The sequence below is a fragment of the Gigantopelta aegis genome, chromosome 4 (assembly GCF_016097555.1).
Source record: "Gigantopelta aegis isolate Gae_Host chromosome 4, Gae_host_genome, whole genome shotgun sequence".
Taxonomy (NCBI): Eukaryota; Metazoa; Mollusca; class Gastropoda; order Neomphalida; family Peltospiridae; genus Gigantopelta; species Gigantopelta aegis.
The window spans coordinates 25,512,852-25,535,054 of NC_054702.1; the positions used below are offsets into that span (position 1 = coordinate 25,512,852).

Here is a 22,203-nt window from a genome sequence, read left to right on the forward strand (position 1 = left end):
TGATAGTGTAAACAATTTAAGATAGATGTTAAGATGTTGTGACGATAAAGAGAAACAGCATTGTTCAGATGTTGAGGTTGTGTAAAGAGTGTTGTGAGGATCATATAGTGCTTTATAGATGTTAGGTTGTGTAAAGAGAATTGTTCAGATGTTGAGGTTGTGCAAAGAGTGTTGTTCAGATGTTATGGTTTGATAGATGTATTATTTCTGCTTACAGTATTATGGGCTACAGCTTTATGGTTGTTAACAAGTGAGTTCAAGTGGAACTGTAGTGTTTGTCGTTAGTTATATATGCAGATAATAGTACAACTCATATTCATGGTTTTTTATTAGGGTCCCACCTAAGTGCATAAAATATTTAAGGAAATCTTAGTGCTATGATCACTTTGTGGAACGGAGACCAAGGTTGTGGCTTATATCTATATTGGGTCATATTGTTTGATATTTGGGTTACATCATCAATTTTAAAATAAAATATTCTTTTCATATATTGGTCAGCAAAGTACCATAATATTTTGCACATAAAATTCACCTATTATTCGTTCTAGTCATTGCACCATGACTGGTATATCACAGACCATGGTATGTGCTATCCTGTTTGTGGAATGGTGCATATAAAAGATCCCTTGCTACTAATGAAAAAATTTACTGGGTTTCCTCTCTATGACTACATGTATATGTCAAAATTATCAAATGTTTTGACATCCAGTAGCTGATGATGAATAAATCAATGTGCTCTAGTGGTGCTGTTAAACAAAACAAAGTTTTTTTTTTTTTTAATTCACAAAAGATATCCCCCCCACCCCCCACCCCGCACCCCCCACCCAATAAGACAACTGATGTTGAAATTTGATTGTTTGTTCATACTTATTTTCTTGTTTATATCCATTTAAGGTTCAATCATGCTGTCCTGGTCACACACCTCAGCTATCTGGGCTGTCTGTCCAGGACAAAGGTTAGTGGTTAGTGGTTATTGAGAGAGAAGTTGGTGTATAGTGGCCTTACGCCTACCCATTGAATCGTTAAACTCACTTTGGGTGGGAGCCGGTACCTGGATGCGAACCCAGGACCTACAGTTCTTAAGTATGATGGCTTAACCACAACGCCACCGAGGCGGGTTGAAATTTAATTGCTTTTTTCTGTTTATCAACGCTGACATTTAACTGCTTATGGATCTGCATGCTTTCCCCAAAGAAAACATGTTTTGAAGAGGCGAGATCAATCAACTCTGGCATGGAACGATTAACGAGATGTAACGGCACTGTGGCTTACTGCTGATGGCGTACCAGGATGGGACGGACGAAAGTCTCTTTACTCATTCCATCCATTGATCCACGACCACTGAGGCAGCATGTTTTAATATATTATTCATATTACACACTAACACACGGATCAGTGCTTCCATGTTGGGGGCTTAGGGAGCATAACAAAATTAACATGAAGCCGACTTGGCTAAATTGCTTTAGTCTTATGTCAGATGTGTCTTCCATCCACCAAAAGATCACTGGCCTCGGTGGCATCGTGGTTAGGCCATTGGTCTACAGGCTGGTAGGTACTGGGTTCGGATCCCAGTCGAGACATGGGATTTTTAATCCAGATACCGACTCCATACCCTGACTGAGTGCTCCGCAAGGCTCAGTGGGTAGGTGTAAACCACTTGCACTGACCAGTGATCCATAACTGGTTCAACAAAGGCTATGGTTTGTGCTATCCTGCCTGTGGGAAGTGCAAATAAAAGATCCCATGCTGCCTGTTGTAAAAGAGTAGCCTATGTGGCGACAGCGGGTTTCCTCTAAAAACAGTGTCAGAATGACCATATGTTTGATGTCCAGTAGCCGATGATAAGATAAAAAAACTTCTGACATCAGTATGATTATGCACCGTATGTGTATTATGTGTTATGAACATAAAATGATTTAATAAACAAAACAAAACAATGAAATGGACAACTGTTGATCAGATATAGCTAATAATGGTTGCTGCATGTTACTGTTTGTGTGATCCCATATTTCTTTCCATCATGACATATTTTTTTTTTCATATTTCATATACACAGAATGATTGGAAGGTAAAATCAGGTTTGGGCTACTACAAACATTAGGAAAGGAAATATTTTATTTAACGACGCACTCAACACATTTTATTTACAGTCATATGGCGTCAGGACATATGGTTAAGGACCACAGAAATATTGAGAGAGGAAACCCGCTGTCACCACTTTATGGGCTACTCTTTTCGATTAGCAGCAAGGGATCTTTTATATGCACCATCCCACAGACAGGATAACACATACCATGGCCTTTGATACACCAGTTGTGGTGCACTGGCAGAAGCGAGAAATAGCCCAATAGGCCCACCGACAGGGATCGATCCTAGACGCATCAAGCGAATGCTTTACCACTGGGCTATGTCCCACCCTTACAAACATGAGGAAGACCAGAAACACCTTGTTTATACAGACACTGATATTCTAAACAAGAAAATATATTTAATATAGGGATTTATCCAGGTGTTCTGTGGGTCCGAAAAATGGGCCCCTTCCCATGATAAAGTGGCAAGATATATATCTAATTATGTCTGTTCCATTAAATTAATTCAGCAGTGGCATGAAAAAATATCCCAAGTATGATTTACTCGAACTAATTTTCCCAATCCCATCAAACATGCATGGAACCCTGGAGAAACATACTGGATAAATCCCTAAAATATGAAAATTTAATCATCAAAAAGGCTCTAGCTGTTATTCGAAAACATCTTACATTGCAAGGAAATTTCAAGAAGTACAGTCCCTTTAAAATGCCAGAATCGATCCCCGTCGGTGGACCCATTGAGCTATTGCTCATTCCAGCCAGTGCTCCACAACTGGTATAACAAAGGCTGTGGTATGTACTATCCCATCTGTGGTATGGTGCATATAAAAGATCCCTTGCTACTAATCGAAAAGAGTAGCCCATGAAGTGGCGACAGCGGGTTTCCTCTCTCAATATCTGTGTGGTCCGTAACCATATGTCTGATGCCATATAACCGTAAATAAAATGTTTTCAGTGCGTCGTTAAATAAAACATTTCCTTCCCTTTAAAATGAGATAAACAGTTAGCAAATTGTCTTCCATTATATTGGCAGCAAATTAAAATCAATTAAACTGTCAAACATGCCGTAGCTTTGAATTCATGAATAAATGAATAAATGATTGTGTGGGGTTTTTTTTCCAACGTACTGTAATTTTTAATTAACTTGTCAGATCGGATGGATTGTTAGAACAATTTAGTTGTGCATGGCAAGCATCCGAGTGTTATGTAGGGCCATGAGCATTTCATCTAGGAAATGGCTAGCTGTCCATGACCATTCTATACGGAGGTTATTAGATACCCGGGGCAGTGCTAACTAAAACTGGCACAGAATACTGATTGGAAATTGGAGGTCATAAGAATTCCACACACACTGTAGGAATGTATTTGGTTATCTGATACTGGACAAGCTCTGTAAATTGTGTTAAGAGTACATGCACCGAACTGATTGTTTGACACTACCGAAGTAAGGTTAGTTCTCTTCTCAAAGTAATCCGGTTACTCAATTTTAATACCAATCAGCTCTTGTCATGCTTTACAACAGGTTTTCTTCTTTTGAGGGATGCAGCTAGCACATTTGGTCCTTGATTTATTGTTCAGTTTTCATGCTGAAGACATGGCGCAGTACGTCACTGTTCAGATGACCGTGCATGCAGGTCGAGCCTCGAATCATAAATACCATTAGCACCGTCTTTGATACCTACTGCATGTTATTACTGTTACACCAATATATCTAATTAATAACATGCATTACGTGCGATGCACCGTATCTGTACCAGTGAATAGACCCAGTAATTTTCATATTTCAAGTCTTGTTATTAGTCAGAAACATTGATGTCTTGGCTTTGTCTGGTTGTGAATAATGAAGGGACTGGCATTATTGAATAAATCTTGAAGTACATGGAAGTGATTCATATAGTTTGAGGTTCAACTAATTAACTCCGACTTGCATCACATTTTTTTCTTAATTTTGTTTGAAGCTTTCTTCACAAAACTGGTGGTGCAGATCTAAATAATAAATAATACAGTACCAAAAAATGTTCTTAATTTGCATTCTTACCAATTGTGGCTAAATCAATCATTTATAAAATTATTCTATGAAACTTACATGTTATGGTATGGAGAACTGGGCAATAGCAAACGATTCATTTCATTAATTTCTTTGACTTTATTTTCTTGTTGCCAGAGTAACATCATTACATTGGTGTAAAGTGGATTTTGGTCTCAATTCTTTGTGGTTCCAGGGGCGGGACATAGCTCAGTGGTAAAGCACCAGCTTGATGTGCGGTCGGTTTGGGATCGATCCCCATCGGTGGGCCCATTGGCTATTCTCGTTCCAGCCAGTGCACCACGACTTGTATAGCAAAGGCTGTGTTATGTGCTATTCTGCCTGCGGGATGGTGCATATAAAAGATCCCTTGCTGCATTAGGAAAAAAGTAGCGGGTTTCTTCTGATGACTACAAGTCAGAATTACCAAATGTTTGACATTCAATAGCCAATGTGTTCTACTGGTGTTGTTAAACAAAAAACAACTTTTTTTCATTGTGGTACCATGCAGCTTTGGTTCACACTGATGATACATGCAGCTGTGCCACATTGTGACCATTGTATAGGCATAAAGGATAGCTAAGCAGAGAACGAACACCGGTGTCTGGGAAGCAGTGAGCCAACATGATGATAGCCATTGCAAAGTTTGTTTTGTTTAATGACACCACTAGAGCACATTGATTTATTAATCATCAGCTATTGAATGTCAAACATGTGGTCATTTTGACAGTCGTAGAGAGGAAACCTGCTACATTTTTCCATTGGTAGCAAGGGATATTTTATATGCACCATCCCACAGACAGGATAGCACATACCACAGCCTTTGATTTACCAGTCATGGTGCACTGGCTGGAATGAAAAATAGCTCAATGGGCCTACCAACAGGAATCGATCCCAGACTGACCGTGCATCAGGCGAGCGCTTTACCACTGGGCTATGTTCCGCCCCCCTGACAGCCATTGATGAAGCCACTGATGGCCCAACATTGCTCGCCTAATCTGCGGTTGGTCTAGGATCGATCCCTGTCAGTGGGTTCATTGAGCTATTAATTTCTAGTTCCAGCCAATGCACCACAGACTATAGCCAGTATGTCAGAATTACCAAATGTTTGACATCCAATAGCCAATGATTAATAAATCAATGTGCTCCAGTGGTGTCGTTAAATAAAAACAAACTTTAACTTTGGTTAATGATCAACAGACTGGTGATAGCCGTGCAATCGCGTGACCATTGCAGGCATCAAGGATGATCCAGTAGTAGCACAATGGAGAAACCAACACCGGTGTCTAGGAAGCAGTGAGCCAACATGGGCTGCCTGACTAAAAATGATGAAGCCACTAATGGCCCAACATTGGTGGACTGACAGTGTACTATCTGGGATGTTTGTCTTGGACGGTGGTTACTGGTTAATGTATATATAGGAAAAAGAACTTGGTTTATCAGGGAGCATTTGGTTCAGTATTGCATCATGATTCCCAGTGCAAGGTTCAGAGATCATTACACAAGTTCAAGACATTAAGCTGTAGTTGCTAATTAATTTTTTAATTGACTAGACATGTCACTGATCAGAATTTGGAAAATACTTTTATGACTTTCCAATGCTTGTGCACACACTGTTAGTTGGGAGCCAGGATTGCAATGTGAACCCAGTACCCATCATCTTTAAACCCAACCACTTATAGCTGAGGCTGGTTAATTAATTACCAGAACAATATCAATTTTTCTTTAAAAAGCATGGCTACTGGCTACTATGTGAGGTCACACACTGACAAGAGATCCAGTTTACAAGGGATGGAAAATATGACACTTGATGCCCAAGCAGTGGCGACACAATTTCACTTGTTAATTTGCCTATCAAGCCTTGGGAGATGGAATATCAGCAGCAAGCTGCTGGTGAGCGTTATTCGAGAGGGCAGGTCATGCAAATTTGTCAACTCTCTAATGTGTTTAGAGGAAATTTGAGCACAACTTTAATGGCTTATGGTCTTTTCTGCTTTGTTTCAGTGTCATCCTTTCTAGGTTGATCTATTGTTTCTGCAGAGAATCCCACTGATCCGTTACTTAGGATACTGCGACTCCGTGTATTAACTGACTTATTTATACCATATGGTCACGCTGTGGCAGGTTCTTTATAAATGGCTGGTGGATTTACAGTGTCGCTTCCATCTTCATGTATTGTTGATTAAAACCTCATAATAAATCTTAAGATATTAGATGTTGTGACAGGCTGTACTAGTGTTGCTGGTATTTTACTGTTTTATTGTCAGGCAGATTTACGCGTACCAGTTGCCATAAAATGTATTATACATGTATTTTAAAAGTCAATATATGAAAATATTAAAAGGAATATATAGGCTATATACCCCCTTTTTGTTTACATACCTGCATGTTGGAGAAAACATTAAAGGCAGCCGATATTGGCTGCTCGACAGTGATCATCTGGAGCCCAATCCAATGAAATTAACATGGTTTATTGCTCGGTGATGTACATGTATGATGTATGTGTTGACCCGAGCCTAATTAAAACAACACTGATTACTGCAAATGCAGTAAATAAGTTTGTCTGGAAAGCAGTTTAAATTTCCATTAAACTTGGTTATTGAGAATAGGTAAGAAATAGAATTCTATTCGCATGTCCATTTGATGCCATTTATCTTCCAACTTATAAGGAAGATAAATAGCGTTTAGGCCAGCTCCGAGTGAAATCAGTTGAATGAATGAACAGAATGAATAAACACAAATAATATAATTACCGGTAAGTAACAAAATTCATTCTGATGTCATGAAAAGGTATTATGACATTACAGTGGAGTTTCATTGACAAGAACTGAAATATGTTCAACCATACTGGGTAATAATGACAGTAATTTGTGTGTGGAATGTTTATAGCATACATGTATATCCATGATTGAGTAATATACATGTACTTACAGTAACTTTTAGTTTGAACTACAGGTATGTGAGTACAATTAATATTCCTAAATCTTAGGTAACCGGAAATCCATTCATGTGAGTTTTACTTATGTAACCGATTGTTTGGTTATGTGAATATAGTTCTTGTAACTGATAACTGCACTTCTGTGATACATTGGTGGTTCAAAAACATGAAGTGATTTCATTTTAATTACTGATATATGGTACTTTTAATTATAGAATGTAATTGTTCACCACTTGACCGATTGGCAATTCTCGTGATTTTAATGTTGTGTAACCGACACGTGAACAGAACACCGGTTCTCGTGAAATATTGTGCACTGTGAGTAACAAAATCAAATTTAAATTATGGATCACAGATTAGTGATGTTCCGAAGATCGATTGTAATTGAAAATTGATCTGTTAATCAATGGCTCCACTGATATGATGATTGATTATATAAATCCATAATTGATTGTGTGGGTAAATGTCAACTGTAATTGTTCCTCAAGTTTAGATAATGGAAGTGATGTAAATATGGCGGGGGGTTGGTGTTTGTTTCCATGTGTACATAAAGAAAAATGATATTAAACAATTATGAAAGGTAAAACTAGCGATTTGTAGGGTCTATCCCCATGAACATGGCAATAGGTGCACAGTGCTTGTAATTCATTTATCATCCACTAAAGTCTTTTGTAGGAGATATCGCTGGCACTATAATTTGCGATATCTCCTGCGATATTATTCTAGGAGAGATCGCTTGTTTTGTTACACCACTGTGTATGTTTCAGCCACTGTGTATGTTTCAGCCACTGTGTATGTTTCAGAGCTAAACCTATCATTAGTGTATCACGCCACTGTAGAACTTCTGCAAGTTAATGAGTCTACCGATGTCAAATAATATAGTGGCATTCAACCCACATTACTGACATTGTTTACAACTGTCGCAAAAGAAAAGAATGATAATGGATGATAAAAAGAATACCCCCCTCGTGTCTTGTGATATCATAATTTATCAGCACTCGTTAATAAAAGTAAAAAAATCCTCTGCAAGCCTCGAATTTCATACTTTTATCAACTCATGCTGATAAATTATGATATCACACGACACTCGGGAGTATCCTCTATTTACAAACTTCCAAAGTATTGTTCTACAGATGTTATTAAAATGATACGGTCCACTCTGATTATATGTTTGACAAAAAGCAGAGAGCTACATTTTAATTACAGAAGATGATCACTTACAAAAAGCCATCCATTATGAATGAACATTTTATTTCCACGTTGGATGTCATACTTTTATCAACCCGTGCTGATAAATTATGATATCACAAGACACTCGGGGAGTATCCTCTTGTATAGTTCTAGCCAATTGTGTAATCAAACGTTGATCGGTTGATGCAAACCGAATTTAACTGATGATCGATGATGATGAAACCCCAATCGATTCCTGGTGCCGTCACATATGAAATATTGTCGATGAATAATACAGGACCCTGTATACTGTTCAAAAGAAAAGTGAGATGTGTGATGACTTATTGATCTGCATAGTGTGTTATAGCTATGATATAGGCCTGACTGAAAAGGAGAGAATCTAATTCCTCAAATTGTGGATCATTTGAAGTTTCATATTATGGGTTTTATAGTAAACGGTGTCTGGTGAAATTTTTGCAGTGCGTGCTTGATTGCTGATAATTTTAAGACTATTATGACTCGGCTCCTTTTAGTGCTGTCTGGAAAATTTTATCTCGTGACTATAATGTGCATTTAACTAATGCTTTATAGACTGTATAATAATAATAAAAAAAAATTCAAAGCCATGCCTTGCCATGTGCATGGGCAAAAAATATTTCTCGCAATTTAGTGAATCTTATTTTGAAATGTGTATAACCAAATTCATTTTGTCTTGTCAACCACCTCCACCCCCACTCCTTTCCCCCATGCCACCTCCATCCCCCAGTGCTGTAAAATCGAGATTTGTTAAACTGTTATGTGATGGATCAGTAGTCTGACATTTTTTTTTTTTTTTAAATGGGTTAAACGAAAATTAGTTTTCATTTAAGATATGTACACACACACTCGTACATGTATACATATGTCAAAATGCCTGCATGCTTTAAAACATTCACACAGATTTTTACTTAACAGATCATTCCACACTACCGGTACAAAAACTTTATTGTACGTGAGTCTGGTATATTTAATGTATTCAGGATCAATCACTCTCAGTTGATTTTACGTGTTTTTTTGTTTGTTTTTTTCGTATCATAACCAGTGCCCCATGACTGATACATCAAAGGTCATGGTATGTACTACATTGTACTAGTAACCTGTACCTTGGGAAGGTACATATAAAAGATACCATGCCAGGCTTTCTGCTCAAAACCAACCCCCGCCTGTTATCGACTCCGGTTGGACTGCTGGTGCTCTCTTGCACCTGCCAGTGCAGGCGGTCCCTTCTCCCACCCACCCCAACCCTTTACTGTCCTGGACGGTGAAGCCGGCTAAGGCTGGCACCTGTGCCCATGACAGGTGTGCGCTACAACAGCTTGCTCTGAATGTGCATGTAATAGCCTCTGACCTGACCTGACCTGACCTGACCTGCTTTCTGCTAGAAACTAATTTGAGGATACGTCATAAAACTAAAACGGATCATAAGTACCCTTTTTATAATTAGGTGGTTATGAGTTAGAAATCTTTTGAAATTGAACTCTGAATTTCATGTACTTTCACAAATTTTAACAGCAGTTCTCTTTCTGTAATTTTTCAAAACATTACAATGTATCCAATAATATCCAAGATTGTAGGGTACGTAATTTTACTCTTCATACCCTCTGGCAGAAACCTTGCTTGCTGTTTTATCTTTACATATAGCTTGTATTTCAGCAGTCCCCAAATACCCATGGTTTCAAATGTATTGAGATGGCGCTACCCAGATGTTCCTTTCTGTTTTTAACCACTATAATTATGTTATAATTGATATATTATTTTTTCTGTTTCAGACAGTTTTGGTTCGGTGGAACGAGCCCTACCAGAAACTGGCCACGTGTGACAGTCGTGGGGTGATCTTCGTGTGGATTAAACACGAAGGAAGATGGTCCATAGAACTCATCAATGACAGAAACAGTCAGGTAAAAAGTGTTCTTGTTGTTTATACTTATTTCCGTGCTTATATCAAGCACTATATATATATATAAATATATATATATATATACTCACCAATTGAGTGGGAAGCGATCTTTGCTTTTCAGATTTCAAGATGGAAGGAGTTCTAAAAAATTATACTCAAAATTATACTTAATTGTAGTGTAACTTTTGTTAACAGCTAGCAGTGTGGAAAATGTGAGACAAACATGGATAAAAACATAAGATTTATCATTTATATAGTTATCACTTTTGAAAATAAAGAATTCTTGGTGTATTAGAAGTGAAAGCAAACGTTGCATGTGTAGTTAATTATCAGAAAGCATATCATACATTTTGAGCAGAATTTGCCTGTCACTGTCTGTTTGAAGCCTTTTCACCAGATGTAAAATAATATAATTACACGCAGTGCCTGATCCAGCCTTTCAGATGTGATCAACTCTGGAACAGGAGGTAGAGTTAGGTTTTAAAAAAAACACATCACCCCCTCCACCCCACCCCCCCACCCCCCCAACAACCAAAACACCTGATTTATTCTAATTGTTTAGATGCCTGGCATGTGGCTTTATTTGTTGTCATGAACATGTTTTGAACAAAAACCCCACCCAAAAACCCACATTTCCGATGGAGGTTATTGACCAAATTGGCTATTGAAGATTTCAAAGACAGGCACTTGTGACCCGGAGCGCGTCTCACGCGACCACTCGAACACCGAACTATGTCCAGTTCTGATCATGCTTCAACGAACAATCTCTGTGATCCACTGTTATAGATCCATATCAAACGAATGAATGAAGATGCTCTGCTAATTGGTGATTAAGCTTGGGAGTTTAACGTCATTTAATTCTCAGTCTGGAATGCTACAGAAACAGGAATTGGTCAGGTTTGTTTGGATGGAAACCAAGCTTTTAGAAGCATTATGAAGTCATTCATTTCATTTCAACTTATTTTCGTGCTTATATTCAATTAATGTTCAAGCACGTTATCCTGGGAACATACCTCAGCTATCTGGGTTGTCTGTCCAGGACAGTGGGTTAGTTGTTAGTTGGTTAGTGGTTAGTGAGAGAGAAGACGGTGTAGTGGCCTTATGCCTTCCCACTGAGCCCTTTAAGACTTGCTCTGGATTGGAGCCGGTACTGGACTGCGAATCCTGTACCTACCAGCCTGTAGTTCGATGGCTTAACCACTGCACCACCGAGGCCAGTATTGTGAAATCACTGTAATTGCAGTCTTTGACCACTGCACCACCAAGGCCGGTATTGTGAAATCACTGTAATTGCAGTCTTTGACCACTGCGCCACCGAGGCCGATATTGTCAAATCACTGTAATTGCAGTCTTTAACCACTGCGCCACCGAGGCCGGTATTGTCAAATCACTGTAATTGCAGTCTTTAACCACTGCACCACCGAGGCCGGTATTGTAAAATCACTGTAATTGCAGTCTTTAACCACTGCGCCACCAAGACCAGTATTGTAAAATCACTGTAATTGCAGTCTTTAACCACTGCGCCACCAAGACCAGTATTGTGAAATCACTGTAATTGCAGTCTTTAACCACTGCGCCACCTAGGCCGGTATTGTGAAATCACTGTAATTGCAGTCTTTGCGCCAAGGCCACTGCGCTTTAACCACTGCGCCACCAGACCAGTATTGTGAAATCACTGTAATTGCAGTCTTTAACCACTGCGCCACCTAGGCCGGTATTGTGAAATCACTGTAATTGCAGTCTTTAACCTGCGCCACTGGCCGCCAATTGCCTAGGCCGGTATTGTAAAATCACTGTAATTGCAGTCTTTAACCACTGCGCCACCAAGGCCGGTATTGTGAAATCACTGTAATATCTTTAACCACTGCGCCACCAAGACCAGTAAAATCACTGTAATTGCAGTCTTTAACCACTGCGCCACCAAGACCAGTATTGTGAAATCACTGTAATTGCAGTCTTTAACCACTGCGCCACCTAGGCCGGTATTGTAAAATCACTGTAATTGCAGTCTTTAACCACTGCGCCACCGAGGCCGGTATTGTCAAATCACTGTAATTGCAGTCTTTAACCACTGCGCCACCAAGACCAGTATTGTGAAATCACTGTAATTGCAGTCTTTAACCACTGCGCCACCTAGGCCGGTATTGTGAAATCACTGTAATTGCAGTCTTTAACCACTGCGCCACCTAGGCCGGTATTGTAAAATCACTGTAATTGCAGTCTTTAACCACTGCGCCACCAAGGCCGGTATTGTGAAATCACTGTAATTGCAGTCTTAAAGCATGCGTCTTTAGAAGCTTTATTTTGGTTATTGTATTATCGGTCCTCATTTCTTGCACCAATTAAGCTACAAAGTTAAAAAACTTTGTTTAACATGACCACCAGAGCTCTTCAGTTAATCATTGGCTATTGCATATAAAACATTTGGCAATACTGACACGTAGTCTTTGTTTTTCCATTAGCAGCACATACCACAGCCTTTGATCCAATCTACAAATGAGATTTAGATTTCTTTATATCTTCCTCTAGACTAGCGGGTTGGGTCGGGTACGTTTTGAACATGCTCATATGCCACAAGAGCTTCAAGCATGTCTGTCCCGAGTCCCAGGTCCGGATAGCCAGAAATCTGCCTTGGGACAGATCTAGACTAGCAGTATATATGAATCTGGTATTGTTAAAAATCACCAAGTGTAATATGTGTTATAGAAAATGTATATATGTGGAAGATAGGATGAGAATATGTTTACATTGACTTCTGAGTAAGGAATTGTATGAATGGCACCTATTTTTCATAGACCATTTGTCAAGGTAGACAGCTTTGGAAAATAAATATGAAATGGAATAAATTTGAAGTATAATATTGATAAAATGAAAAAAAGGTGGGGGTAGGGGTGGGGGTGGGGAATGAGTTCCAAGAGATGAAAATGTAAAAGTTTGAGATAGTATTACGATGAGTCCTGATAATGTCCACAATACTTGAGACAAAACTCTTTTTATTTTCAGCGGGCTATTTTGCCAGAAAATAATTTCAGGGTACGTACCGTAATAAAACTAAAACAGACCATAAGTGTCCCTACTATACAATGTAGGTGGTTAGGAGTTTGCAATGTTTTGAAAGTGTCCCTACTATACAATGTAGGTGGTTAGGAGTTTGCAATGTTTTGAAAGTGGATACTGTATTTCATGTGTTTTGACAAATTCAGGCCTCCCAGACCTCCAAAATTTCCTATATTTTTTATAGGATCCTATAAAACTCCTATATTGAGATTAATTTCCAATATTTGACTCAATTGCTTTGGCAAAATGCCGATGAATAAAATATGTTACTGAGTTATATTCGCAGTGAAAAGCAACCAGCCTGTCAGAAATTCAGAAGATGCTTTGAATGTGCGCCAACTTTCAAATTATCCTGGATATCAGCATGGACTGTTGGCAAGCCTTGATATATATTTGTTCAGGGTTGAAAAGTAACATGAAAATCATGGTCGCCAGCAGGGCCAGTTGAAGAAAAATCTTACTGGCCCTTCTCAAATTCAACTATCCCTCCAATTTAACTAGAATGTTCTTTGTTGAATAATAACCATGTATAATAATAACCATGTATATAGTCCATTTGCGTCGAGGAAACCGATGAATTGGCATGTAACTTCGTAATGAATAAAGTTAAAATTCATAGTAGAAAACATATTATTAAGTTTTAAACCCATACCAACCCAAATCACATTTAAAGAGAAAAAAAAAAATAGTCCAGTATAAATAAAAGTTACCATTAAATGATACAGATTAAATATAATTTTTAATACAGGGAGAAAAAAAAAATGCTAGAAGAGCCAAGGTATGCAGCTTCACTTGCATTGTCTCTGAAGTAATCAATAATGCAATACAAAGAGACTAAAGGTAGAACTGCGTGTGTTTTAGTATTTTCATCTGGGAATGACTGTCTTCTTTGTGTACCTGTGAGAGGTGGTTCAATATGGAAAACTCTCCAGCAAAGGATCTCCTTGGGAGTGGCTGTCCTCCTAAAGACGAGGCACTAGATAAAGATTCATGGAATCATCCACTATTTTGCCAAATACCCAATTGACGTTGCATTGTGCAGAGACACGGCCCTGATTTTGTATTACGGTTTTTGTCATTCAGATTATGTTTGATTTATCCTATGCCGTTTCATAAATATATATTGTTTTTATTTACACTGAATGTTTTACCCCCAAAAACATTATTTCAGATGATATGGGTTTACAATTTAATAAATTAATATGAATTTTATCTTTAGGGCCTACATGCCAGTTAACTGACTTTTGAAATAATCCATGTAGTAATGGAACATTTCATTGTTAGTGTGAGTTAAAAGTACATGTTAAAATTTGATTTTGTCCCAGAATAATATAAGCTAATTAAATACGATTAATACATTGAATAATGTCAAAAAGTAGGTCTACTAAATAGTTATGGCGTATACAGTCCATTAATCCAACAACTTCAAAAAAACCCCAAAAAACAACCCCAAAACATGATGTGTTTGCAATAAGTTTTGAGCTATATTTTTTTAAAGCCTCAGACCAAAATCTCAGAAGCTGAGGCCGAGTCTGGTAAGTCTGGCATTGTCAAAATATAGAACATGTTCTTTAATGTTGTCTGTTGCCAGATCTGTAGTTCGCGCCAGCACAATAGTGGTGTGTTTTGTCACATTCAATTCAGTTTCAGTGCGTTAATTTTTCACCTGGTACCATATTCACCAGATTCCAAAATCAATGGTCGCACAACGGACTACCTTTGTGAAATTCATAGTCGCCCATAGCCAATAAAGGTTGCTACGGGCAAGGAGGCGACTGCTAATTTTCAACCCTGTTTGCTGAGGTAGTAGATGGTATCTTGTGTACGTATGCAAGGTAGGAACATACCATTAGTAATGTAAATGTCTTTAAAAATCCATGTAAAATGCCTATAATCATGATAATTGGTCCACAATTTCCTATAAAACTCCTATATTTTGGTATGCAGATTCCTATATTTCCTATATTTTAATATGTACAAGTAGCTGGGGGGAGGCCTGCAAATTTTAAACACATAGATGAGAATGCCCCATCCCAAAAAATCCTGAAAATGACAGCGGCTTATTTTGATTTTTTTTTAAAAGGACATAATGTTTAGCAGGTTATAAATAATAATGCAAAGCAGTCACGACTCCTATGGTACGGGGGCATGACCTCCTGGAAAGACAAGCATCTGAGTAAAAAAAAAAAAAAAATTCTAATTATAAGTTTTAATAATTTTAAGGTTTTTGGTTCATTTTTTATTTTATTTTTTATTTTTTTTATTTAAAAGGTTTTTTTTTTTTGGTTTTGCAATATTTTTATCTATCTTGATTTTCATAATACAGTTTATATATTTTTTTAAATAGTTGACACACATTGTGCATGGTTTTTGTTTTTGTTTGTTTGTTTTTTTAGTTTTTTAAAAAGTTTTTTGTTGACTTTGGTTATTAAAAAGCTGTCATATGTGCACCTTAAATAATATATGTATGTGGAATCCATTGTCCGACGTATCAAATAACTTATCGATTTAAGAACAGATTGGATTTTGTACCAAATACTGAATTATGATGTATGTAGTATGATTAATCATTTATTAAAAACATATATCAGGAATAAAACATGTTTTACAATTCTTTTTATTTTTCATTTTATGTCAAGTCTTCGGCTGTAGGCCATGGCTAAATGTTACATTAAAAAAAAAAATCGAAAGTATTTTTCGTCCATTGTATTGATCAATATTATGTTAAAATGATGCAGAGGTAACAGTGGCTGCCTTATTGGAATTTGCCAACAAATTCGCTGCCGACCCTTGTTTGTCTGGCAGCTATTAACACTGCGGCAATGTTGGAATTGCCGAAATGGCGGTTGATATAAAACCTGGATTACTGGGTAAATATGAAATCCGGATTGCTTGGTTGGTATAAAACCTGGACTTCTGGGGTGAAATGTAGCAAATTTTGACAAAACCTGGAACAAAATCGGGTAGTGCAAAAAATCTGGAATTCCGGATAAATCCAGAGGATTCTCATCTATGAAACAACAGTTTTCTTACTATCTTCGATCTAAAAGTTGTAAAATTATTTCCATTAATTTCCATGATTTTAGGGTACCTACAAATGTAGTTTTACTCTCCATACCCTCTGACAGAAACCCTGGTTGGGATACCATGGCTACTGGTGGGTTATGATTTCTTACAGCTCTATTTTTTTACTTTTTACACAGCTGAGTGTACAGGCATTATTAACTAGCCAGTGTAGTAGTTAATTAAGCCAGGAAAAATATGTTTAACTTTTGAACTTAGAAAAAGAGAATGGGCCTCGAACATCATTCTACTAAAACAAATAACAAGTTTGCCACCTTGAGTTTGAAATATTACCAGTCTTTACTTTGAGGGGTATAACAAGGGAAGCAACTCTCATTAAACCTCGGTATACAGGCAGTTATAAAACACACTGCATGTACATGATATGGCCTGAACGGAGGAGCCAGCCGAGGCTGGCACTTGTGCCCAGGACAGGCGTGCGCTACAACAGTTGCTCTGAATGTGCACACTAAACACTCTGATCTGACCTCATGATATGGTATTAAGTTCTCGATGCAGGAATCAACCCTATTTTTACTCCATAATTATGCGAGTTGCCCCTCCCCCCATTCCCCATCCTCCCAATTTCAACATTGCAGAACCTAACAGTCAAATCAGTTCTGATATAATAAGGAAAAGTGGCACCCTTTTCAGTGGATCTGTAACTTTGTCACTTACATGCAGCGATTGGAAAGAAAGAAAGAAATGTTTTATTTAATGACACACTCAACGCATTTTATTTACGGTTATATGGCGTCAGACATATGGTTAAGGACCACACAGATTTTGAGAGGAAACCCGCTGTCGCCATTACATGGGCTACTCTTCCGATTGGCAGCAAGGGATCTTTTATTTGCGCTTCCCACAGGCAGGATAACACAAACCATGGCCTTTGTTGAACCAGTTATGGATCACTGGTCGGTGCAAGTGGTTTACACCTACCCATTGAGCCTTGTGGAGCACTCACTCAGGGTTTGGAGTCGGTGTCTGGATTAAAAACCCCATGCCTCGACTGGGATCCGAATCCAGTACCTACCAGCCTGTAGACCGATGGCCTGCCACGACGCCACCGAGGCCGGTTGCAGCGATTGGGTGCAGTAGTGTTATAATGCCATGATATCTTCAGTGTTCATTGATCAACGATTTCATTAAAATGTATAGATGGGAAACAAACCCGATGACAGCTTCACAAGTATTGCAGGTTTTTCTCTGACAAAAGCAACACTTTATATGAATAGCTCCTGCATATGAGTTAGAAATTGCATTGTAAAAATGCAAACAGTTGTAGAATCACAATGTCAAGTCTGTATTGGTCTTGTTTTCATGTTAACCGGCGCAGTTCTCTGCTTATCCAACTGATGAGGTAAATCCCCAGAGATATGATTGTGTGTTTTTGCCAGATAATGGCCATTTGTGCTCCGACTCGACAGCTTTGGAAGCACTTTGCTTGCTTCACACTTAAAGCACTTAACTCCCTTTAGGTGCGTAATACGAAAATGTTTAATATTAATGTAGAAAGTAATGACTCATTTCCATTTCTCTTGAGTCTTTTATTTTTTTTTTTTTTAATTTTACATTTACATTCTTGCAGGTTTTTACACTTGGAGTAAAGAAAAAATTAAGTGAAATACAAAAAAAATTAAAAATTAAATGTATACTCTAGATCCTGAAATTAATGCAATCATAATATTAATGTGAAAAATGCGAGATCATGTTATTCACATTAATAACATGACACATTTATTTCTATGTTTTTGTCTATGTTATTAAAACAAAACAAAGATTAAAATTCTAATATATTTATAACACACAACTGGAAAACAATTCATCGTAGGCGAGACAGACTAATTGTCCAATAGTTCAGCAAGCTGCCAGCCACGTGTGACGATTGCAGGGTCTTTGGCCACCCTGTCAATAGCCGACATGATCCATCGTGCGTGAATGTGTTTTAGCAAACTAATCCTGAGGTTGACAGTTTCTTTGTTTTTACTGTTCAAGTTTGATGTAACTTTGTCGGCATACCACTGGGTGAATCGTTCTTTCATTATGACTTTGAAATCACCATTGACAAATAAAGATACAGTTGTAATAGTACATACATGTTTAACCAGATTTAGTTAAATATACACATTACATAAATGATTGCTAAAAACATATGCTTTGAGTTGATCTCACCAAAAACACAAGGGACTAAACAGGGTAATTGATGTGTACACAGACATGTTGGTGGTTGATCTCATTGAAGAGACCTTTAACTCAGATTTAACCAAAAAGTACACAGACGTATGTTGTTAGAAAAGTAATATTTCAAAGGGAGGCCACTCGCATTAATTCTTTGTCGCATTTTAGTCTGCCCACCTTAACTCGCATTAATTTAGGGACGCGTTAATTTCAGGATCTACGGTACATGTATTTAAACTGATAGTTGATCCTCTACGTTTATACACAGTTGTATTTGTTTCTGTTAATGTTGGTGTTTATTTGTTTTCCTCATCTTTTCGTTTGGTTTCCAGCAGGGCTTTAGATCTCACTAAGTGGGGCACAACCAGGACTTGTGTCTTTTCAGTACTGTCATTAACAGGTGCTGTAGAGTTGTCAGTATTCAAGAATGTATTTCAAGTTATTTTATATCTAATTAAACTTAACGTTTCAGTGCTTTTGAAGTTAAATGTTTTAGATCAGCATCATTGTACTTAATTTGGGTGTGATTATTTTATATCTAATTAAACTTAACGTTTCAGTGCTTTTGAAGTGAAGTGTTTTAGATCAGCATCATTGTACTTAATTTGGGTGTGATTTTTTAAGTGATCAGCATCATTGTACTTAATTTGGGCTTTGAAGTGAAGTTTATATCTATTTTATTATTTTATAACTAATTAAACTTAACGTTTCAGTGCTTTTGAAGTGAAGTGTTTTAGATCAGCGTCATTGTACTTAATTTGGGTGTGATTATTTTGGGCACAATGTTTATAGCCTCAACTTTGATGCAGTCTAAAGCCCTGTCCTGCTATAAAGTAAAGTTTGTTTTGTTTAATGACACCACTAGAGCGCATTTATTAACTAACAGAGGTGCAGCTTTGCAATCTTGCAGTGCAATGCTAAAAGACTTGCAAAGAGGATGCTTTGTTGTCTAGCAGAGCCTAAGAGACCTTTGTGAATTAGGCCCCTGGTCGGAAAATTGCAAGAATGATCTAATTTTGTGTACCGGTGACCTATTATTTTTTTGGTGCAAAATTTGGAGCACCATTTACTTGGATGTAACAGGTTGCACAGAAAGAAATGGGTTACTAGGGGCCTAATTCACAAAGGTCTCTTAGGCTCTGCTAGACAACAAAGCATCCTCTTTGCAAGTCTTTTTGCATTGCCCCACTGCGAGATCGCAAAGTTGCGAGAATTTAGTGAATTAGGCCCCTGGAGTTATTTCTGCGTAACCGATAAATGGGTCACACAGATTTTCAGTTCTCAGATACCTGATTTATGACAGCTGTATAAACAATACCTGTTTGGTTTTGTGAAGGTGATAGTGTATCATGCATGTACATAATAACTGTGTTTCTTTAAATTGTGATGGTGGTAGATTATAACTGTTGTTTTTTGTTTTTTGTTTGTGAAGGTCACAGACTTTGCCTGGTCTCACGATGGCCGTATGGCATTGATCTGCTACCGTGATGGGTTCGTCCTTGTGGGGTCGGTAGCTGGCCAGCGGTACTGGTCCTCCATGTTGAATCTCGACAACACTTCTATTACTTGTGGAGTTTGGTCCCCGGATGACCAGAAGGTAGGCAAGAAAAAACGTTTAATAACATTGTAGTTAACTCTTCTTTTGGTACAGGAATGTTTTAATGCTGCAATTTTTCTGATTTGATATATTATTTTTATATACAGGATATGTATTGTTTATGAAAACAAGAATGGTGGGTTTTTTTTGTTTTGTTTTTGACAATTTGAATATTGCTTCTTGAATTAACCAGCATTAGTTGCTACATGCCCCTCAGTTTGATAACAGGTTTTAAAGACATGTGATTTTTATCTGATTTAGTGTCATATATTTCATTATGAAATTATTATTCTGATAGTGTACCAATTCCAGATGATTTGAAGAAGTTTTAAATTTGGTTGCTAATTGGAAAAAACTATTGCTGCCAGTTTTAAAACTTTGGAATGATTTCTCTGAAAACGGATTTTGCTGTGCCGGCCGGTATCAATTTGAAATATCAGTCACTTGCTAATTTGTAATCTACAGCTCTGATGATCTTTATTATTTACATTAAAGTATATCTTCTGCACAGAGTCACATAAATACAGGGCTTCTAGAATTTTTATAAAATCCACTAACCATTGGATCAGTGATTAATGTTTTTTTACTAGCCACCATTAAAAATTCACTAGCCCCACTTTGCTTTAAGTTAATAGACATTTACTAAATAATAGTAATAATCAAATTTGTCACCTAAAGAGGGAGATAGAGCTTACAAACACTAATATTGGGGGTTGGGATTGGGGCAGGATATTCATATTGACTTAACTGCAACATTTGACCAAACAAAATTTACTAACCATTGGGCATGGCAATAGTAGTTATTTACTAGACCAACATTGAATATCACTAGCAGTGGGAGTGGGGCTACCATAATCTAGATGCCCTGCACAGTATAATTATAGTTTGTGTGACATGAGCGAACACTAATTGCCTGTGATTGACACACAGGTGATGTTTGGTACGACGGATGGGCAGATAATTGTGATGAGTTCCACTGGCGCCATGGTTTCCCAGGTGACCATTCACGAAGGCATGGAGATCTCTTCCATGGCCTGGTCATGTGAACGCTTCAACATGGAGGAGGCGGAATTCACGGATGAGAACCACAAGTGTGAACAAGGTTTGTCAGGCAGTATGTTCACTATAGTATAACAAGTGTGAACAAGGTTTGTCAGGCAGTGTGTTCACTATAACAAGTGTGAACAAGGTTTGTCAGTATGTTCACTATAACAAGTGTGAACAAGGTTTGTCAGGCAATGTGTTCACTATAACAAGTGTGAACAAGGTTTGTCAGGCAATGTGTTCACTATAACAAGTGTGAACAAGGTTTGTCAGGCAGTGTGTTCACTATAACAACTGTGAACAAGGTTTGTCAGGCAGTGTCTTCACTATAACAAGTGTGAACAAGGTTTGTCAGTGTCTTCACTATAACAAGTGTGAACAAGGTTTGTCATTGTCTTCACTATAACAAGTGTGAAGAAGGTGTGTCAGTGTGTTCACTATAACAAGTGAACACGGTTTGTCAGACAGTGTGTTCACTATAACAAGTGTGAACAAGGTTTGTCAGACAGTGTGTTCACTATACCAAGTGTGAACAAAGTTTGTCAGGCAGTGTCTTCACTATAACAAGTGTGAACAAGCTTTGTCAGTGTTCACTATAACAAGTGTGAACAAGGTTTGTCAGACAGTGTCTTCACTATAACAAGTGAACAGGGTTTGTCAGTGTGTTCACTATAACAAGTGTGAACAAGGTTTGTCAGGCAGTGTTTTCACTATAACAAGTGAAAAACACGGTTTGTCAGACAGTGTGTTCACTATAACAAGTGAACAGGGTTTGTCAGACAGTGTGTTCACTATAACAAGTGTGAACAAAGTTTCTCAGATAGTCTTCACTATAACAAGTGAACAGGGTTTGTCAGACAGTGTGTTCACTATAACAAGTGTAAACATGGTTTGTCAGACAGTGTCTTCACTATAACAAGTGTGAACAAGGTTTGTCAGACAGTGTGTTCGCTATAACAAGTTTCAACAAGGTTTGTTAGACAGTCTGTTCATTATATCAAATGTGAACACGGTTTGTCAGGCAGTGTCTTCACTGTAACAAGTGTGAAAGTGTGAAGAAATTTTATCAGACTAAAACACTCCATCATATGCAGTCGTATG

At 37.8% G+C, this 22,203-nt stretch overlaps 1 protein-coding gene across 4 annotated transcripts in view; it reads left to right on the forward strand.

The window, feature by feature from the left end:
- LOC121370263 (tubby-related protein 4-like) overlaps positions 1-22,203 on the forward strand; it is a 150,173-nt gene that overhangs the window by 41,692 nt on the left and 86,278 nt on the right. For 2 of the 4 annotated variants that reach the window (XM_041495390.1, XM_041495391.1), the window contains exons 3-6: positions 10,033-10,161; positions 13,164-13,193; positions 19,894-20,058; positions 20,989-21,172. In XM_041495390.1, coding sequence (XP_041351324.1) covers positions 10,033-10,161; positions 13,164-13,193; positions 19,894-20,058; positions 20,989-21,172 — 508 coding nt within the window. The remainder of the gene's footprint in view (positions 1-10,032; positions 10,162-13,163; positions 13,194-19,893; positions 20,059-20,988; positions 21,173-22,203) is intronic. The other 2 variants (XM_041495392.1, XM_041495393.1) reach the window with 2 other exon arrangements.